This window comes from Suillus clintonianus (assembly GCF_016758775.1).
Source record: "Suillus clintonianus strain FC179 chromosome Unknown DEU56scaffold_1, whole genome shotgun sequence".
NCBI classification, from domain to species: Eukaryota; Fungi; Basidiomycota; class Agaricomycetes; order Boletales; family Suillaceae; genus Suillus; species Suillus clintonianus.
The window spans coordinates 147,888-168,296 of NW_024539225.1; the positions used below are offsets into that span (position 1 = coordinate 147,888).

At 52.1% G+C, this 20,409-nt stretch overlaps 5 protein-coding genes across 5 annotated transcripts; 4 read left to right on the top strand and 1 right to left on the bottom strand.

Annotated features, from left to right (window-relative positions):
- Nucleotides 1-966: 966 nt before the first annotated feature.
- Nucleotides 967-4,454, top strand: DEU56DRAFT_721999 (uncharacterized protein; the record flags this gene model as incomplete). Its single annotated transcript, XM_041347713.1, has 7 exons — nucleotides 967-1,209; nucleotides 1,261-1,328; nucleotides 1,378-1,787; nucleotides 1,860-2,996; nucleotides 3,055-3,300; nucleotides 3,358-3,767; nucleotides 4,116-4,454. The coding sequence occupies 7 exons, from the start codon at nucleotides 967-969 to the stop codon at nucleotides 4,452-4,454; spliced, it is 2,853 nt and encodes a 950-aa protein (XP_041215467.1).
- A 646-nt stretch (nucleotides 4,455-5,100) lies between these two features.
- Nucleotides 5,101-10,209, top strand: DEU56DRAFT_762769 (uncharacterized protein). The gene is made up of 7 exons (XM_041350754.1): nucleotides 5,101-5,588; nucleotides 5,651-7,034; nucleotides 7,090-7,471; nucleotides 7,520-7,975; nucleotides 8,034-8,239; nucleotides 8,294-8,520; nucleotides 8,573-10,209. Exons 1-7 carry the CDS (start codon nucleotides 5,494-5,496, stop codon nucleotides 9,714-9,716), a joined length of 3,894 nt encoding a protein of 1,297 aa, XP_041215468.1. The 5' UTR covers nucleotides 5,101-5,493; the 3' UTR covers nucleotides 9,717-10,209.
- A 1,744-nt stretch (nucleotides 10,210-11,953) lies between these two features.
- On the top strand, nucleotides 11,954-13,966 carry DEU56DRAFT_920690 (uncharacterized protein; the record flags this gene model as incomplete). The annotated part of the gene is made up of 6 exons (XM_041358498.1): nucleotides 11,954-12,179; nucleotides 12,240-12,597; nucleotides 12,650-12,664; nucleotides 12,717-12,832; nucleotides 12,885-13,666; nucleotides 13,722-13,966. The coding sequence occupies 6 exons, from the start codon at nucleotides 11,954-11,956 to the stop codon at nucleotides 13,881-13,883; spliced, it is 1,659 nt and encodes a 552-aa protein (XP_041215469.1). The 3' UTR covers nucleotides 13,884-13,966.
- Nucleotides 13,967-14,109: 143 nt separating this feature from the next.
- On the top strand, nucleotides 14,110-16,442 carry DEU56DRAFT_750230 (uncharacterized protein; the record flags this gene model as incomplete). Its single annotated transcript, XM_041349521.1, has 4 exons — nucleotides 14,110-14,216; nucleotides 14,287-14,351; nucleotides 14,404-15,144; nucleotides 15,205-16,442. The coding sequence occupies 4 exons, from the start codon at nucleotides 14,110-14,112 to the stop codon at nucleotides 16,440-16,442; spliced, it is 2,151 nt and encodes a 716-aa protein (XP_041215470.1).
- Nucleotides 16,443-16,572: 130 nt separating this feature from the next.
- DEU56DRAFT_1644 (uncharacterized protein) lies at nucleotides 16,573-20,213 on the bottom strand. Its single transcript, XM_041344844.1, has 9 exons — nucleotides 20,067-20,213; nucleotides 19,980-20,017; nucleotides 19,871-19,926; nucleotides 19,529-19,820; nucleotides 19,428-19,476; nucleotides 18,827-19,375; nucleotides 18,753-18,776; nucleotides 18,063-18,702; nucleotides 16,573-18,011 (listed from the first exon to the last, which is right to left on the bottom strand). The coding sequence occupies exons 1-9, from the start codon at nucleotides 20,081-20,083 to the stop codon at nucleotides 16,704-16,706; spliced, it is 2,973 nt and encodes a 990-aa protein (XP_041215471.1). The 5' UTR covers nucleotides 20,084-20,213; the 3' UTR covers nucleotides 16,573-16,703.
- Nucleotides 20,214-20,409: the final 196 nt, after the last annotated feature.

Sequence of the window (20,409 nt, forward strand, 5' to 3'; positions counted from 1 at the left end):
TTTGATGAGGGGCTTCCGAAGTTCCATGGTGGTGTTTTAGCGTAGGATGCATATACCGATATCGATCTGAGTATGGTTCTAGCCTTGCTTGTATATTAAGAATGGGTCCGACATCATTGATACAGAGAACGATTGTCCTGCTTCTATAGGGAGACTAGTCTAATCAAATGATCTCCTTACATAGAATAGCCGCGTTCCCCAACGCCAAGTGCAAAAGCGAAACACGGAGTACACACCCTATTCGCGTTTTCGATCTAGACAGTACTAGCCCAGCTCTGTCCCTAGTTATGACATGGGGAAAGGAGTCATTTGCGCACGTTTGTCTTGGTGGCGTGGAGTGCTCTATCCCATGGACACGTTTAATTGTAGCACTCAGGAGATCACCGAGAGGGTACCGCAGCACGCCAAGATGCTGAGGTCGTGAGATATGGTTTGAGAGACCTGTGCTGGTGTGAGATATGCGGGTCCGGAGCTTTATTTCTCTAGGGATGATCCAGTATGTGTTTTTAGTGTACGGAACGTGGCTAAGAGAGATTGGCCCAATGCCAGAATAGCTCTATGGACATTGGGAAAGGACATAAATTTGGCGTGGTTGCTGCTTTGACGAGGAGCGCCGTGAGGGGAGATTGAGAGAGGCGCTGAGGATGAACGTGGAAGGTGACATAGGATGTAAGACAAGAACAAAGGGAATGATAAGCCAGGTCGATGCTATGACGGCATTTTTAAGCACGTGACTTTGGCGGAGAGGTTGTAATTGTTAAGCGTGTGAAATTAAAGTTTAGTTACTGAAAATAGAGATTTCATGATAAAAAAGGGGTTACGTTATTTGATCGAAACGGGGGGGATACGCAGTAATCTGGTTTTTTTGGTGTGTAACGCTTCTCTCCCTCTTACCACCATCCAAACACACTCGTCCACTCACTAAGTCTCTTTCCTCGCTGGTCGACCTACAACTAATGTTTTATAATGTCTGATACTTCACATTCACACAATTACGGTACAAGAATAAGGAATAACTCAATCCTTAAACCAAGCGCTCGTCTTCGTCAATCACCACAACCAAGGCGTATCAAACCAGTACCACAGCCTGACTCAAATCCTCCTGAACAGCCTCAATTCCCAATATTTCCACTTCCAAATGTCATGCTACATCCAGAAGACGCAACTAGCAAGGTCTTTCATGCTATCGGTCGTTGCTTCCTCAGCGTGGTCAGTCCCTGTTCCTCCTTCCTGTCCCTGTCTTCACGTGTACATTCATAGGACAATCGCGCCATGACGATCAAGGACCTTGCGGAAATGACTCTAAACTTCGGCCTCGTGTGTCAAAAGTATGAACTCCTTTCTTCTATCCCTTCACTTCCCTCACATACGCCCTAGCGTTTCTGCGGCGTCGCAAGCAATAACAACTTACATACGAAATCATCTCTCCCGATGTGAAACTCAACAAGATCACCCTCTTCTTCTTCGTCACGTCCTCTCTGGCACACCTGCAGACGACGATCTTGTCCCTGCACTCCATTCCCGTGTGGGAGGCGCAACACTACAAAGGCAGCCCCTCGACGCCACGTGTGCAAACGTCCCTCCTGGACGCCACACAAACTTTCGTCGTGGCACAATCGTATGGTATCTTTCAAAAGCTAGTGGCGTCCCCTGCCCTTTCTCTCGTGCTGGTATTCTCCTTTCGAATTACCCCGCTTCCAATTCAAATACAAAGCCTCGAAAGCAATCTCACGATCCAATGGAAAAGTGCGGAGAGAAACGCAAAAGATTCATCTCAAGACGCTGTCGTGCCACTGACAGACCCTCAGATAGCGCCAGTCCATCTCCCAGCTCCAGTCCTGTAGATAGTGGTTATGCAGAGAGTGCCTCCAGTTCTTCTGACGAAGAGGAAGATGAACCTGAAAGACCCCCCAAAGTCAAGCTCACCCTTCGTCTCCGACCTTCTCCCACTACTTCAAGTCCTACTGACATCATCGATCTCTCCCACGATACTTCCTCTGATGAAGACGTCGGCATGTTACCAGCAGAGCCCAATCCAGAACCATCTTGCCTCCCACCCTACCCTCGCAGATCAATCGCAGTCCCATGTTACACTCCCGTATCCCCTCCAACACGCACCTCTCTTCATTTCGTCTTTCCACCACCACCCGTCGACCAATCTAGGGGAAGTGCAACTCCTCCGCCAGATTCTGACCACGAGGAGGATATCGACTTTGATTTCTCAAGCGATGAAGAGGAATCTCGAGGTGTGAGCGTAAAGGTAGAAGACGAGGGAGAGAATCTCAGTATCGGTGCAACTCTTAAAGAGAAGAACGTGAGAGACATGCTAGATGCTTGGGAGGACCTCGATCTCAATCGTGCGCGCTCATATTCATGCCCAGAGTCTGGTTTGGAGTTCGCAGTGACGAGGGAAAATGAAAGTCGCCATGCAGCCGTACCGGAGGTCAAGGTGGAGGAACTTGAGATGTGGGAGTGGGAGTTTGATAGTGGCTGGGCAGGTGCTTGCGAGGTTGAAGTGAAGAAGGAAGATGCTCCAGAATTGCCGTCGTTTTCACCCACGGTTGCACCGTGGATCGCATTCCCACTCCCTCCTATGTCGCCACTCACACCCTCTCCAGCATCCCCATGTTCGAGCACGTTTCATTTTTCGTCTGTATCACCAAAGGCGCATACATCGGATGCGTTTTTGCCAGTCAACGGTTCCCCTTCTCGGGTCACGCACGCGAAAAAACCGTCATTGGAGCGCAAGAACAGCGTGTTGGACTGGCAAGATGCAGAGCTGCTTGGCCCTGACAGCGTCCATATTGCCGAGCTCGAGCTAGAATGGGAACAGGGAACTCGGCGGGCACGATTTGCATCACCAGCACCAGAGACCACATCAAGTCCAGATTGCCAAATGGCGGATCCCGAGCCTCTCCCCGAACGCAAAGACCAAGTAGTAGTCGTCCACACATGCGTGCCTTGCAATCCACCCGTGAGTGCAACGCAAGTCGAAGGTACGTCCCATTTCTTCTTTGCCTTTCGCATACATCATGCACTGAATTGAATTCCTAGGAATACCGGTGTATCAGACTACGCTGCCTCTACGCCCACCCCTTGCACATACGACGCGGACGCTTTTGAGAAGGCTTGACACGGATTTTGTGAACCTTACGCCTCTACTTGCTGCGTTTTCACCTTGTGCGCTCCCGGCTCTTCCACCGAGCGCTGTGCGGTTTGATCATCCGAATTCTGCTGTGGCGGGGATATGGGTATCGTTGGATTGTGCGCGGGAGTTTCTACGGACAAGGGCTCAGTCGGGTGCTGAAACCCAGGCTCAAGGGTGTCCCAAAACTGCAGAACAGCCTTGTTCTCAAGACGAGACGCTAAGAACAAGCGTGGAGGTGTTTCTAAGCGACGAGCTTGTGATGAGGTTCCCGAGCGCCTTGAGGGACTTTTGGAGGGCTAGTAAACCTGGGAGGATGTTGGGCCAGTTTGGGGTGTGTTTTGAGGGTGGGCGGGTTGTGGGGAGTCAAGGGTCGTCTTCTTCCTCATTGGCACGGGCATCGTTGGGAAACCGGTCGTCTTCCCCTGTATTGTCTCCACCTCAGTCGACGGCGCCTTCTTCGTCCTCGTCAAGGTCTGAATCGTATGCCCCACCATCTTCTCCAGAGTCACATTCACATTCCTCACCAGCTTTGGAGTCGCATCTGTCGTCGCTGCCACTGTCCTTGTCCACGTCTACCACCAGCCCCGCACTTCCCACACCAATACTGAAAGTCCACGAAGTATGGAGTCTTACCGAAGACCCCGAGCCAGAAGCAAATGTAGAAGCAGAACCTGTGCTTCCTCCATTTGATATTGCGCTGGCAGCGCTTGCGTCGGGATTAGGACCGAATGCTGCTTCGGGTAGCGGGAGTGCTTGTCTTGGGAGCGGGATTGTTGATTTTGGGAGGGGGGTCGTCCTCGGAAGTGCTGGTCTTGAAAGCGATCTTGGCATCGGAAGCACCAGTCTTGGCATTGGAAGTGGAAGCACCGGTCTTGGGTCAGGGCACGCCGATTTTGGACCCCGAAGCACCGATTACGGACCAGGAAGCGCTGATCTCGGAAATGGAAGTGGACCTGGAAGCGGAGAGCCGCCGCTGAGTCCTACGGAGGCGGAGATGTTCCGAGTTTTGTGTGTTTGTCCTGATTGGGAGGAGAAGGAGGTGGGTGAGGGTGATGTGCGTATGGATGGACAGGATCAAAATGCTGGCGAATGCTGTCAAGACGCGGATGGCGAACGTGATGACAACGCGGACAACTCATGCGATAAAGACGCGGACGCGGACGTGGATGTGGACGTGGAGATCGTGGAAGAGGAGTCGAGGAGTTTGAAAGATGGTCGTTCGTTGAGACGGTCAAAACGCGTTGCGGATGCTGTTGCTCGTACGCGTGGTGTGCGGCCCCGGATGAGGGGGCCGAGACATGCGTGAGGTTTGCGACGCTGACTTTGGGCCAATCCATGACATTCGGGCCACTTCCATCGACGGTCCGCCTCTATCGACATCCGGGCCACTCCATGACATTCGGCACTCGACCGACATCCATCCTGCTTTGATATGCATTTGCTCAACTCATTCTCGTTACTGCAAGGTTTCTCAGGTCTCAAGCCCCCTCTTTTGCTTGACTGCTTGCTTGCAAGTTTTCGTTCTGGACTGATTTTTTGTGCTCTTTTTTGCTAGCTTCGTTCGTTAGAGCTGTATCAGATATCGACCCATATACCTCCTCGCGCAAAGATGCGCCAAGTATCCTAGGTTCCCCAGTCGACTCCTCGCTTCGCGCCTTTACCTACTTTTGCGGGCGAGGGGTCGGTTGCAGCATACACATTCGCCCTGCCTTTTCGTTTGTACGTTATAGCTCCCAGCCCCCCCACTCATAGTTTACACGCTTTTTGTACGCATTCAGTATAATGATGAAGCGTTTAAACGAATGATGATCAATCAGATGGTCAGATGGCTGCGCTTGAAGGCGGTGACTAGCTAAGTGGACGAACAAGAAACTAGTCTAGGGCGTAAAGACTAACAAAGAAATGTTAATGGCTTGGGAAGAATTGCGGAGTGTGAAAAGGATGAGTGGGATTTCTTTCTAAGTTTCTCCCAACTCGAGCATCTTACTTAGTACTTGCATATTTCTCTGGTTTCCCCAGTCGCCAGGCTTTCTAAAGTACATCCTCTCTGGACTGACTGTCCATCAAATATCCTTGCTTTACTTTGCTTTTTTGGCTTTTTCTTATTCCGTTCTTTTTTTTCAAGATTTTTTTTGGTGACAGGCTAGGCTAATTCACGTCTCGACCCCGCTTCGCGACTGCCACCGCGAAAACGAAACGACCCTGCTCGTTCTAGGCTCTCAATCATAGGTCCAGCTTGGGCAATCAACTCTTATCATCTGCACGACAAAAACAACGGACTAGTCCTCCGTTAATCATCCCATCCACCCAACGCTAATCCTAATTCCACCAAAATAAGCCCTATAATGTCTTTATCTGCCTCTGACAACAATGGCTCCTATTCACGAGTCTCCTCGGGAAAAACACCTCCCCCAGCCCCTTCAGCTGCATATGCAAAGAGGTACGTCTAATTTTTCCTGGCATTTTTAGCCGATCTGCTTCGTTTACCACGCTTGTGAACAGGGCACGGGAGATCCAGGCGGAAGAACGGCTGAACGGTGCTAGATATAGGCCACCTGCGCTGCGCGCTCTTCCTCCGAACGGTTCTCCCCCAAACGACTTCAACAACACCGTCGTTTCTCCCAGTGATGATTCTACCACTCCCGCTTCTAATTATCCACCGGGTTTTAGGAGAGCCCGTGCCGGAACGCTTCCTTCTGATGTTCATCTCGCTGCACAGCGTTTTGCTGCTGCATCTAATACCCTAAGCAGTGCTACTCCATCAACGGAATCCTTCGCGGAACAGTTGCAGCAGAGGCAGGCCGCTAACACGCCTCCTACTATCCTCGTACCCACACGTCCTACCATCCGACATAACGCACCTGTGGCTGCTCCGCCAGCAGGCCAAACATCAGTCGGCTCCGAGCGCAACAGCCGCTTGAGATCAGGTTCGTTAACGCTACCCTCAGCAGGTCTTTCCAACGCATTCGGCCCGTCCATCTTCTCATCGTCATGGTTATCCTCCGCCAACGGATCGGGCTCCAACTTTCCTGTTCTGGACGAATTGCGTTCCGTTACGTCCGCAGACTCGGTCGACGATTTTGATGTTCATACCCTGGATTATCTCGGCTTGGATGATAGTCACCGACCCCCGCCTGCTGCTACTATATCTGAGCTGAGGACTCAAGCCCAGGCTGCTATTGCTGGGAACCTGGCTAATCCACCGCGCTTGAGGGCGAGCACGGTTTCGAACCCGTATCGTACGCGCTCGTCTGGTGCTTCGTCTCTCCTTGCGACCCCTAATGCGGAGGATGAAGAGGAGTACTTTGATGGTCATGATAATCAGCCGTACGAGCGTCAACGGTTGGGTCTGTACGATGGCTCCATGTCAGACGCTAGTCTCTTCCACTCGTCATACGTAGCAAAGGGATTCAAGCAGGGCGACCATCTAACACCTGCGAGTGCACTTTCATCCCGGCCCAGAGCAATATCCGTAGGAACCCTCGATGATCCCATCCGTACCCTCCAACGCCGCGCCACGACTAGTGAAGTCCAATCGCCCTATCTCAACGATCTTGCAGCTGCGAGCGGGAATCTTTCGAATCTGGGTAGTCCAGCTGGGATTTTGAAGAGCGATGTGAAGATGTCGAGTGCGCGAGGGGCGTCTTCGCCGACGGTGCATTTCCCTAATGGCGAATTGAGTCGTGCGTCGTCGTACCTCGCTGCGCCCAATTCGCAGGGAAGGGCCGTGTCCCCGAAGACCGATGTGAATAATAGCTCGCAGATCCAGACTCCTACGCGGTCGTTGTGGATTGGAAATTTGGATAGTGCTGTTACGAGCGAGCAGCTTATTCATGTCTTCGCGCCGTATGGTGCCATCGAGAGTTTGAGGCTTTTGCCGGAGAAGGTACGTGATCGAGGTTGATTGGATGACGAGACGCTGATGATTTGGCTGGTTCCAGGAGTGCGGTTTCGTTAATTTCGTTGATCAAGCGGATGCTATTCGGGCCAAAGATGATGTGCTCAATCGTCTAGGCGGGAATATCGGCATGCCGAACGGGCAGACCGTGCGCATTGGCTTCGGGAAGGCGGACAGTGCTCCTGTTGCCCCTGCCAAGGGCACGACTGTTACGAGCTCTGGCGCCACGTCTCCTAGTGGTTTGAGTAAGGCCAGCAGCCCTGGCCTTGGCGGATTGGACGCGCAGCTGCAGTCTACGCCTACTCGTGCGCTGTGGATTGGGTCTATTCCGAGCACTACGACGCCTGCGACGATCTTGAGTGTTTTCAGCCCTTATGGACCTATCGAATCTGCGAGGGTGTTGACGCACAAAAATTGTGGATTCAGTGAGTGTTGAGTGCCGTGGGGTGTTCTGATGTTAATCGTCTGGGTAGTCAACTTTGAACGTCTGGATGACGCTGTGCGTGCCAGGAAGGCTTTGAATGGTCGTGATGTTCTTGGGAGCGATGTCGGTGCTATCCGTATCGGCTTTGCGAAGGTGCCTGTCAAGAACGGTCAAGAAGGTAACGGGACGCAAGATGAAAGTCCGAGTGTTGCGGTGCAGGGTATTGGTGATTTGAGTGTTGGAGCCACTATCCACGCTCTTCGCAGCGTCAAGGGCGCGTCTACTATCCCAGCAGACCAGCAGGTGCTTGGTGGTCAAGTGGAAAACTACCGCTCGAATCTGTTGCTTAGCATGATTGGTGCTGGCATGCACAATATCGCGTATGCTTCTGATGGTTTGTCGAAGCCTGCTGGATGGATGCCTTCGGTCACGGAGCAGCAGATGATCATGAAGGAGTTAACGGCTGGTAGCCCTGATGCTGATTATGATATTCAGTCGTTGTCCGGTGCGTCTCTGCTGTTTTGGTCGTTGATTTCAGGGGGCCTCTGACGTGACGTTCGCAGAGTTCCGCCCCCCGACGATGTACTATACAACGATTCCGCTTGTCTCTGAGAGACCAAACAACAGGCGCTGGGATGCTTCAAAATTGCGCGAACTCCGGAAGAGGCTGGATTCTGGTACGATGACCGTGGAGGAAACTGATCAAGTTGCTGGTGACTTTTTGGATGGCGAGATTGTCGACTTGGCCTCGGACTGGCTGGGCAACACGGTGGGTATCCCCACGCCGAGTCCGGTTGCCGTGGCTCACCTGGGTATGATGCAGGTCGTACAAAAGCTGTTTGAAAAGTGCTCTGCTGTGCCGCGGTTCGCGATGCTCGAGAGAATCACGCCTCATTTGGCGATGATTGGCATTCACAAGAACGGTACTTGGGCTGCACAGAAGATCATCGAGTGTGTCCAGACTCCCGAGGAGGTTGGGCTCATCGTGCAGAACTTGAGGGCTTATGCTCCGCCCTTGTTGCTTGATCAGTTTGGTAACTATGTGGTTCAGTGAGTGTATCGTTTGTTTTTTCCGCAACATCGATGACCGAGCGACTATCAGGTGCTGTTTGCGTTTCGGGGCTCCTGCCAACGATTTTATCTTCGACGCTATGGTCGATCGTATGTGGGAGATCGCACAAGGTCGCTTCGGTGCGCGCAGCATGAGAGCGTGTCTTGAGAGCCCTCATATCACGTTGAGCCAGCAACGTCGTATTGCTACTGCTGTGATCCTCAACTCCATTCCTCTGGCGACTAACCCCAATGGTGCACTGCTGCTGACATGGTTGCTTGACACTTCTTCTTTCCCTTCGCGGTACAACCTCCTCGCGCCTCGTTTCACGCCTCACCTATCGCATCTCTGCACCCACAAATTGGCATCTTTAACCGTTCTCAGGATTGTCAACCAGAAAATCGAATTCGAAGCATCTCGTCAAATCGTCCAGGCGTTGTTCTCGTCTCCCGGGGACCATGTTCTTACTGACGTGTTGGGTGATCAAGTGAACGGTGTTGCGGTTGTGCACAAGATTTTGACCAGCCCGTTCATCGATCCTGTTGACAAGCCAATTTATATTGAGGCCACCAAACGTGTATTAATCGAGCTGAAGGTTATCGCAACCCAGGCTTATCGTCGGCTGATTGAAGAAGTTGGTCTTCCCATCCCAAACTACCAGCCCACGTACACCGCTAATGGTCCACCTGGCAAGAAGGGTCAGAGCCAGAATCACTATGGAGTGCCTGGCCTGCCGTCAGGCTACCCTTCGAATGATCAGGGTTTGGCTTCGATGATGGCTGCGTTGCAGATGGGTGGGCAGAACCCCCAGTCCGGGCCCCCGCAACTGCACATTGATCCTGCATATGGTCAAGCTCCTGTGCCACGCGGCCGTATTTCTCAGCCCCAGTCTGCGTTCTCGCCCGTCTCAGATCCTTTTAATCCCTTTGCCCTTCGCTCTCCGGAAATTAGCAGTCCTCGTACTTCTGCTGTTCGTCGTAATGGCGGACTTCCCTCGATTCCTCCTTCCATGACTCCCACCCCCGTCTCTGCCATGCCATACGGCAATCAATCTCCCAATCTCGCACCCGGTGGCATCCTTAACATGGGTCAGCCAGGATTCAATACTCAGAATGTACCGCAGCACCTCTACCAGGCATATATGTACCAAGTATACCAGCAAACACCGCCGTCCAGCATGGGCACCTTCAATTAAAAGAACTATCACGACCCCGCTCACGACCTTGCTTTGTTGCATATCGAATGAAATTATTCCTTTCTGTTGTCTATCTATTTTTCTGCCACACCATGCGCCAGGTTATTTGCCAGACAATCACAACCCATTCCTTTCCGATGATACCCCTCGTCGTGCTTCTTTCCAATGTCACGCTCCTTACTTACTTTTTTCACACCCCCCCATTTGGGCAAGCACCTGGGCGAAGTTGCAGTGGTTTTCAGAGGGCCAGTGCAGGAAATATTGCTATTCTTTTCTTTTCCTTGTCCAATTCTATCTGCATTCCTACGTTGGTTGGTTTGTGTATAAATACTACGTATGGATGGCTGTAACACAATTATCGCCGTGACTATAGACGAATGAAACTGCTCTTCTGCTCGCGTTGGTGGATTGCACGTGGGTGTCACAGTCTGGACTGCATCTGATATCCGCACGAATGAGTTTGACCTTTTCGTCATATCGAACGAGCGTAGACTCTTGAGCGCCAGAGGTACGAACGTGGACGTACGTAGTACGTCGAATTTCGAAATACCATGTAGTTACCATGGTGTTTGGGCACATTTGGTCTGCATAGACTCCAGTGACATACCGCGATCCAAAACTTATCCGGAACTTGGCATCTGATGAGCACAATGATCCAAAGTCTTGATCATGACCTGCGATAAGTCAATACACCGGTGGCAGGAGATCATAAGGCAAAGATATCGATTTCTTGGTGCGAGTATCTTGCCAGTGAGTCTTTGTATTGCACCAAGTTATACTTGAAATCTGACACAGTACGAAGTACACGGATCATTTGAGTTGCTCAATTGGAAGTTCTTTGAAAACTCAAACGATCCATGTACACGCGGCTGCTTCGGGCGTCCGATAATCAACAAATGATACTGCGGACGTGCCGCCTGATGCGAATAATAGATCGCAAATTCGGCAACACAAACTCGTGATGCACGAGGTTGTCCCGGCCAGTGCACAAAAGATGATCTCGCTTGATATGTCCTGACTATGCTTGCACCGAGAGCTTAACAGTTCCTCGAGGGACCTAGAAAACTACCTAGCTGTTATGTCTCGCAAACATAAATTTTCTTTCTGCAGAAGTCCAAGACAGGATCGAAGCCGATTGGTACTGATGCAGGAAGGCACATGAGCAGCCTCCGGGGTTATGCTGGGCCGGGGGATCGTCGATTGTTCTCCATGTTTTGAGCATGAGTTGGCGAAAGTAAAAAGGCAAAAGTCAAATGTGTGCTACGTAGGGAAAGAGGGAAAGGGTTAGCAAGAAAGGATGTCGACGTGACCTCCAGTAGAGGGAGCACATATGCCCCAAACCGGCAGTGCTGTAAGTAATGTCGTAAGCTTGCTGTTTTTCCTCGACAGGCATCTTCAAACATGCGAGACTGGCGAATGGCCGAGTTCCCGCCGCAACGAAGTGGAAGCTAGTTCCGAGCAGAAAGCACAGAATATATGTGAGCGATTTGACTGATAGCATCGACATTCACTCACTCGTGTGCGCGCATGGTTCGAACAAACATGCAAGCTTCGCATTTTGCACGTCGCACTTCAGGAGTACATGATCCCACCGACAAGAGCCAGAACTTCCAGTTCTGCTTAGACTAACGTGGAGCTATGAGAGAATGGTCAGCAAAAGGCAAGTACGGTAGAGGATGAGTTCGCCGTGACGTACTTGATCCATTGGATGGCCAAAATAAAACGTTACGACCATTCCTTTCTGATGATCCAGGTCAGAAGACTATTAGGTTTTATAGGTACTTCTTCCGATCGTCGCCCTTCTATCAATGTCACTTGCGCCCACTTGCGCAGCATCATGATTGCGGTGGTTTGCAGGAAATGACATTCGAATTTCCGTCCATTTTCTCTCCACTTTCTATCGTCATCCTCATCATGGATGGCTGCAAGCCTGCAAAACAACCCTGAATTATTGAAGAATGAATGAAGGTGGTCTTCTGCCCGCGTTGACATTGCTCCGGAAGCCTCGCATTTTGACCGCTATCTGATTCGCCGTACAATAGCCACGAGACGTGACTCGGATCCGAGCTGCGTCGCAACTGGAAATCAAACCTATAAAGTGGCTCATGCAGTCTAAACGCATGACAGCGCAAACCATCCTTATCAGTAATCTCAAGTCAGTCATTGTTAATCCCTAACCAAGTCCTGAGCGCGAAAGATACAACTGAAGTCACAAAGGCTCTTTGCCCTTTGCCGAAATGCTGTCTATCAGGAAAGCGGCAGTCGTTTGGCTATTCCTTGCCTTCGAACGGGTTCTGACTGCGCAAATACCACTGTCGAGCCATGCACCTTGTTCGGATGCCGAACATGATATTGGGCAATGGGATCTTAATGAAGCGCCTGCAGTGAATACGACTGGCCATCTGGTATTTGAAACGGCCAACTCCCTGCTTCAACACTGGGCAAACACACGTCATCGTATTGGTATGTCTGAATCTGCGGAACACCGCGCAGCTGTTGCGACTCACTGTCTACGTCATGCAGGTCATACGATAGTCCCAGGGACTGTTCCCGTGGGCACTCTCCTCTACCATGGAGCAATCACCGGTCCCCATATGCCAGCTGCTCTGGAGTGGGTGGCTGTAGAGCCAGACCACTCCATGATTTTCTGCCGTGGGTCAGTCGAAACAGGGTGCTGGCACCTCACCCTTAGAGTCACTCGGCCGATGAAAGTACTCTATTTTGATGGAAGCGGCGCTACAAAACTCCCTGAGGGCACCATGGACACCCAAGATCTCGTGGCGTGGTCGGAAATGAAGCCCGAGTGGCTGCACAACGAAGAGCAGCGCATTAAAGATCTCTGTAAATGGGGTCAAAAATATGGCGTGAATGGATTTGTGAGGTTCGTTGGATATTAGATTCGTCAATGCCCGATGCTCATTTGTGATGTATAGGATGGAGATGAATTTGTGCGCACCCATACGTAGTTCCTTGGTCGTTCGTTATTGACGACGTTTAAAGTGAAATCATGGTCTGCGACTTCACCTCTCACATGGAGGTCGTTTCGTTCTTGAACCTCGAGAGCCCTCGCCTCGGGAAACGCTCGCCTACGGATCTGCCACAGGACCCCACTACTGGTGAGCCATTATCCATGTTTTGATATAGGTCTGATTTATTCTCGGACATCAGTGCATCACGCTTATGAAGTAATGCATTCTGCTTCGTGGCGCGAACGTCATCCAGGGGAAACCCGCATTATACTTGACTTCTCTGGGCTCGTCTCGTTCTATGACACCGCTCTTGTTCCCTCTCTGGTGTCGCGCCGTGTAGGCTTGGAGCGGTGGGATCATCGAGTGGGAGGGATCTCATCAAAGGATATAGAGCGTGTCAAAGACAGGCTAGCTCAGGCGTTATCACGACCACCCGTGACAACCAGCGGCATTGACTGGAAGACGGTTTTGCAGGTGGTAGTTGACCGATATGCCAGCCGCCTTGGGATGATACAGCACCTTCTGAACATAACGTTGGACGATGGGCCGATCTTTGACCGCGCGCGACAAGTTCAGAGACAGCTGCGCACGGTGCTGGAGCATCACATCGTTTTTGCAGCCCTGCCTTCCAATACCACTGTCACTACCGACGCGACAAATTTGTGGGCAGCACCAATTTTTCGGGATTGTGCAACATCGCACATGGCCTTCATCGCAGCTCACGGAACCACAATGATGCCCTCTGAGCATTTGCTCCTGCAGGCAGTACGGGAAACTACGCGTGAAATATGCCGCGTCACCACGAGGATGTGGGCTTCTGGAATGATTGCTGGAGTTGACTCCTTTTATCCTCCAGACCAACGCCCTGAAGCTGACAGCCTAGAGGCTCTCATGGGCGAGTGGAAGGAGGATATAACGAGGTTGATCTCCTGGTTAGACTGGAACGTGTGGGTTACATGCCGACCGGCCTGTGGCTTTGAGGTAAATCAATGTCGATGAGTAACTTGTTTGTGAAATAACTGATCTCGTCGCGTAGGAGATGTGCTACTTGCCTACTTGGCCCTTGGGGTTCCCGGGACCCGATGACGACAAAACTCCCCAACGGGACAGTGACCCCTTGTGGCCAGACCCAAACAAAGGGGAATGGAAGAGACCACAGCCCAAGTGCATCAGACGGCTGGAGCCGTATGGTTTTTAGGACATATGATTCACAGGCATTGCTGGCACGTACCCGTCTTTCGTACGCAGCTGCCTTGTAAACTCTTGTAAACTTCTTGCAATAAAAATTAAGCGCGTGTGACGTATGTAGTTAGACTATGTATTGAGGGCTATGATTTGAATGTTTTGACGTGTTGGCCCTTGGTGGCCGAGATTGTGAAAGCAAAACCAAAGTCCCCTCCGTTCTCTTTTCCATCGACTACAATATGACAGACCAACAAATGTATCTGGCCGTAGCTCCCAGAGCCAGCTCGTCCCATCTGAACAGACCAGCACGTCAGCTCGTGCCCGCCTTTCTCCAGAAGCTATACGAGTGCGTCTTTCGTCAATCTAATCTTCCAGATGCTGTGGTCTCAACATCCTACACCCATCTTGCTCTATAGGATGGTTAATGACCCCTCAGACCACGATCTCATCCGATGGTCTGACGCCGGTGACTCCTTCTTCGGTACGTCCTAGTGCCAGTCTTTCTCTATTCGACGAACTTGACACTCCCATAGTTCTAGACCAAGAGCGCTTCGCAAGCGAAGTCCTAGGACGCTGGTTCAAACACAAGAATTTCTCCTCATTCGTCCGCCAGCTCAACATGTACGGCTTCCACAAAATTCCTCATCTCCAACAAGGCGTGCTCCGTTCGGATTCCGATACCGAATTCTGGAACTTCGAGCACCCCCATTTCCTCCGTGGCCAACCGGATATGCTCTGCCTTATCCAGCGCAAAAAGCAGACTGCAACATCGGCTTCTGACATTGCTGCTGCTGTTGCTGAAGTTCCCAATAGAGATATGAGCGCGGCTGCGCCCGCAGGCGCCTTGACCCCTGGCCAGTTGATGGATATGAATTCGATTGTGAATGGTATTCAAGCCATAAAAAGACACCAAGCTGCCATTTCTGCTGACCTCAATGACCTCAAGTCCTCCAACCAACATCTCTGGCAGGAAGCTATCGCTGCCCGTGAGAGGCACAAGAAACACCAGGACACCATTAACCGTATCCTCAAATTCCTTGCGGGTGTATTCGGTCATGCAGACAATCCAATACGCAAGGATGATATAGGTGGTGGTGGTGGGGTTGTCGGTGGCAACGAGGGGGGTGAGATCGTAGCGAGGAAACCACAGCGGCTGATGATTGGCGATGGACGCAGTGGCGTAGGGAGTGGTGCGAAGAAGGGCATGGACGTGACTGAGATCATAGAGGACCAACCGAGGACCAGCATAGATAGTGCAAAGTCGTCTGAAATGGGTTCGTCCTTTCCTTGCATACGCTCCTCGACACTGACGCCCTGTCTTCATGATCTTGCAGATTTTTTCGCATCTCTAGACACACCTTCTGCTCTCCCATCTGAATATGGCCCTTCGTGCAATACCTCACCCCGATTTGCGTCCATTGAACCCTCTCTCCATGATGCCCCAACTCCCTCAGCAGATGCAAATACCACTCCACACCCCCACACCGCCCCCGTTAACAGCCCCCCTACGGCCAACGCCATCAACCCAAATCCATCAAATATAAATACCGCCTCACCCACCTCGCCAAATTCCTCATTCCCTCGCCCAGCCCCACTCCACCACTCAGTCTCTGCGCCCGCCTACACCTCCCTAACCACGACATCCCCTCCTCCTTCCCCGCAGAATGACGCTCTCATCCACGCTGCACTGTCCCAGGTGCTCTCGTCTCCTGTGCAAATGCAGAAGCTGATAGCGGCTCTTGGTGGGGGTGGGTTCTCGTTTCCGGGAGACGGTCATACGCAAGGAATCCTACCACAGTCTATCATGCAGCAGCCTTTCCCCAGCCAGTCCCAGCCCCAGCCCCAACCCCAGCCCCAACCGCAATCACAACCTCAACCACAGTTGCCGCAACACACAAACGTCAACCCAGCGCAATTGATGCCCTACGACCCTGCCGCGTATCAGGCTGATTACTCTGGTTCATACTCCCTCCTCCCGCAGAGTGGTGCTGGCGACCTAGCGCCCTTCGCAGAACACGACGATCACCTGCAGAAGACCTACTCCTCAGCACACGAGATCAACACAGATGTCGACTCGCTAGAGACGAATATCCATTCCCTTATTCAGAGCCTTGGCTTTGATCCGACGACATTCGACGCTACGGACGCTGCGCACCAGCACCTCGACGACCCCTTTGGGGTAGGCTCGGGGCAGGATTCTTTCGACATTGGGTCATATCTGAACGGGATGGATTTGGCGTCTGGTTCAGCTGGTCATACGGGCCAGGGTGAGGAAGACCCAGATATAGAGAGCCTAAGACTGGCAGACAAGCTGGACTCATCGACTGCGCGTGGAGCAGGCGTGGACAAAAAAGTGCCGAGTGAACAAGTGCATGCATTCCTCGACGGGGTTGCTTCGCAGGATGGCGGTGTGGACATGGCTACTTCTTTGATGCAAACAAATCAAAATGCGAACGTTACACGGGGCCGCAAGCGTAAATCAGACGTAGCGGATGTTGGGTTACTCTCGGGTGCGACAGAATCGACATCATCATCAGTGGGAACAGGTGGTAGGACTAAGAGGAAAAGATGAATAGATAGTAGGATGGGTGACATATGTGTAAGGAATGTCAAAACTCTGTAGAGCTATTGTGATACGGCTGCTACCACTGTGTTATTATATCGTCGCTGTCATATGTAGTGCTGTAATACGTCGAAAAAATGTAACGATAGACAGAAATACACTGACCGACTTGTCAGTGGCACAATCGGGAAGAATCAGGAAAATGAATTAATAGCTCGCAATAATATCCAAGAAATAGAACGTTGAGATGGTCATAACTCCAAGTAGAAATCAATTCTGCGGCGGCAAGGGAGGTGGTGGAAGCCGCTGTGCTGCGGGACTGCTAGGGTCATACAGCCCAACGCTGAACGGCGTGAACGGGCGGATGTCGAGCTGTATCCCAGGTTTCACCAGCGGGGACCCAACCCGCATAGGCGAATTATCAATTCCCATGCTTATGCTGTCGTAATACCGCACGCGAGCGTCCTCCTCCTGTGTTTCCTGAATATACTCGGCGGGCGGACGCGGCATGAGTGGTGGTGGAGGGGGCGGGTACGAGGGAACGGCACTCGATGGCGGTGGGTGGTGAGAAACGAAGCCTGATGCAGACGCAGATCCGTTGCCATTGGCCTGTTGCTCCTCGGCAGCGTATTTGGCACGCAGCTGTGCCTTCTCCTCGGCTGCAGTCAGTGGTCTGGAGCCACTCACAGACGATGGAACGGGGGGAGGTGGAAGGCGTGAGCCATTGACGGCCCGTGGAGGGGGAGAGTGAGGCTGCTGCTGGGCAAGTGCCGCTGCGTCTTGTTCCTCAAACCTTCGCCGGAGTAGTTCCTTCTCTGACAGACCGCTAGTTTCAGCTAATTGTCCAGGTGGGAAGTATGATGGGGAGGCGGTGTATGAGGGTGACGTGTCCAAAGGAGCAGACGAACTTTGTGCAGCCAAGGCGGCCGCATCCTGTGCCTCGTGGTGTCTCCTCAGCTTCTCTTTTTCATTCAGATATTGTGGTTGGCCATTCGGCCCATCAAAAGGCGGAGGCATATCAGACCCACTTGGCTGTGCACCGTAGGATGCGCTCCGAGATATGCTGGATGAGGGGTAGAGAGTATCGTAGGCGACGGGTGCTGACGACGACGAGATTCCTTCGCGAGTCGCGTACTGAGTGTTCTGGCTCCGGTCGACGGCAAGCTTGGCCTGATGGTATCGCTGCAATGCAGCCTTCTCCTCTTCGGCGGACGGGTAGTGTGGAACGATCTTGGAGGAACTCGAAGCAGGTGGTGACGGTGGGTGGGGAGAGCGCGCGGGGCTGACATTCGCGCTAGCATTGGGGCTCGTGTCACTCGTGGGGTTCTTATTCATGGAGGATACCGCGTGTTGGTAGAGGGCGGCACCTGCGGACATACTAGCACTGACGCTGCGAGACGGTTTCGAGATTCCGGGAGAGCCGTTAGTTTCTGAACTCTCTCGGCTGTGGCCTGAGTTGGCGCCAAGTGCTTGAGTGCGTTTGGCAGTGGCTTGAGCTTTGTCGAACAGACGGACTTTCTCTTCTTCTGCTGTTGGCCAGGCAGCACGGAACGAAGGGGAGCCTTTCGGCTGTGGGGACTACGAGGAAGTTTAGCGGAGGAGATTGGAATATAAGCAGGATCCACTCACTGTTTCACTGGTACTGGATTGTGGGGCCATGGCAGCACTACCTTGGACCTGCTCAACCTTAGCCCTCGCACTCTCATACAACTTCTTCTTTTCCTCCTCGGCAGTGAGCCAACCACGTTGACCCCTAGTCGGCGACGTCGGCTGCTGCTGTCTTGCAGCCATCTGTGCTTGTTCCACAGCCTCCCGTACCTCTGCATCCCGATCACTGATATTAGTGATTGTGAAGCGGTTCTGTGTCCCTACAGCAGTGGCTGATCCACGCCGTCTGCGACCCGAGCCACCGACAGGACGCGCGGCAGCGGCGCTGTGCTCCTGAATACTGCCCATGGGATTTGGCGCTGGCAACCCGTAGCCTGGATGATCTACTGTGCCTGGCACACGCGACTGGCGGCTCTGAAGAGCGCCGAGCTCGTCCACTTCAAGATCATCATGCTGGTTGTCGCCATTCTGAGCGCTGGGAGCGGTATTGTACTGGATGGATGAGGCCGGAGGCGTCAGGGGATTGCGCCCATGCCCCTGAGCGGAGGAGTTGTAGTCGGACGTCTGTGAGTTGCCGGTGAGAGGGCGAGTGGGTGTGGGGCCGGTTGGTGCATTGCTTGACGGGGTAGTCATACAAAGGCTGGGGGCAACACCGATACGCCTGAGATGCTTTTAGTATGGATTAGATTAAGAACAGCCAGCATCACATACCTAATGGCTTCCTCGGACACACTCCTGTAATTCAGTTAGATATTTACCATTGAAATATAAATAGAGGTCCTCACCTTGGCCAATTCGAGACGATGACAGGAAGCTCCATTGTAACCGCCTGCATCGAACCAAACCACGCTTTGACTACGATCGCATATGTTATATCAATATGCCTCGCAGCGTTGAGCGTGGTAGTGGTGTGTGTATTCGGGATCAAACACCCGACTTCTGCCTTGTGCTGCATGCCACCAAACAACGTGACATTGAGGGGAACCTTTTGCTCGCCAACAAGCCCAACTTTGACCTGCGGACCACTGCGCTTGCTAGTACCACCAGCCTGAGTTCCAGCACGGAATATGGTTGTTTCCTTGAGAGAAAACTCGAATCCACGGAGGACAACTGGATGCACTGAGTCGGATTTAAGGATAGCCATGACAGATACACGGTCGCCTGGTCCAAAGCATGTTCGTTGGCGCTCCGCTGTGAGGTGTACGCCATCTTGGGTGACCGAGCGTGTATCTGTTTGCGCATATACAGGCCACGTTGAGTGGAGTTCGTGCTTATCGATAATGATAGTCGTGGCTTGGGATGTTACAACAGTTTTACGGCGGCGGAAGAAACCTCTGCAGATGGCAAGTCAACTCACACGACCGAATGTCTGACTGGAAGACCCACTTTTTCCCAAGAGTACAAACAGTCGCGACAAGTTCATAGCGGATGCCAGCTATGCAATACATCATCAGATAACAGGGGGTTGTATTTGCGCAGCCACTCACCGCCTCTTTCAAGGGCAATGCTTGGCGGGATAGACTCAGGAATACGAATATGAAACGGGAGGTCTTGCTGTCGCCGGCTCTCAGCCCCCGACGTATTTACACAGGCTACACCACTCACTGACTGCAGTAACCCATATTCTTCACTTGACTGCCATAGATTTAACGGACTTGAGCCAACAAAGTCGAAGTAGGAGTTCGTTTGGCCACCGCCAGGGAGTGTCTCGATCTTCTTGAGCTCGACACGGACCCATTTTGCTTTGACGCCCTGGGGCCCCACGCGCACTTCGACGGCCTAATAGATATAAGAAGGCAACCTAATTGTTGTTTAGAGTGGGCACGTACACCTTTAACTGCTGCCTGAGGACGATCTTTGGCAGCCGGAGGTATGCCGGGATAGCCTAAGAGTATTGTGTCATAAAAAAAGTACCAGCATAAGAGTTTTCGCACTGACCAACGACAAAATCGACATTTGGAGGTGGCTGAAGTGCGCTAAAGGTACTTGTTGAGCGGCGGCACTGGTAGGAGTCAGAGAACTTACATCTTCACTTGCGACATTCCTCGAAGAAAACGCTATCCAAGGCAAGAGAAAGAAACGAGTGGAAGGGGAGGCGCCGCGTGCCTAGTTCAAATGACTTTTGCGCACAACTGCAAGCAGATTTATCAGAGAGTACACTAGGCGCTCAAGCACAGCCTACACTTCACACAACCTTGACATAAACCTATGCTGCGCACTCAACTCCCATCAAATTTGGCATCAATGCCCTGGCGCTGGAAACAGCTTCACAATGATGAAGCCAAAAGGCAAAGAGAAATAGTGGTAAACTGATACTAGACAAGCCTGCAGGAGAACAGCAAATGTACACAAGGAATCGCGCAGACAA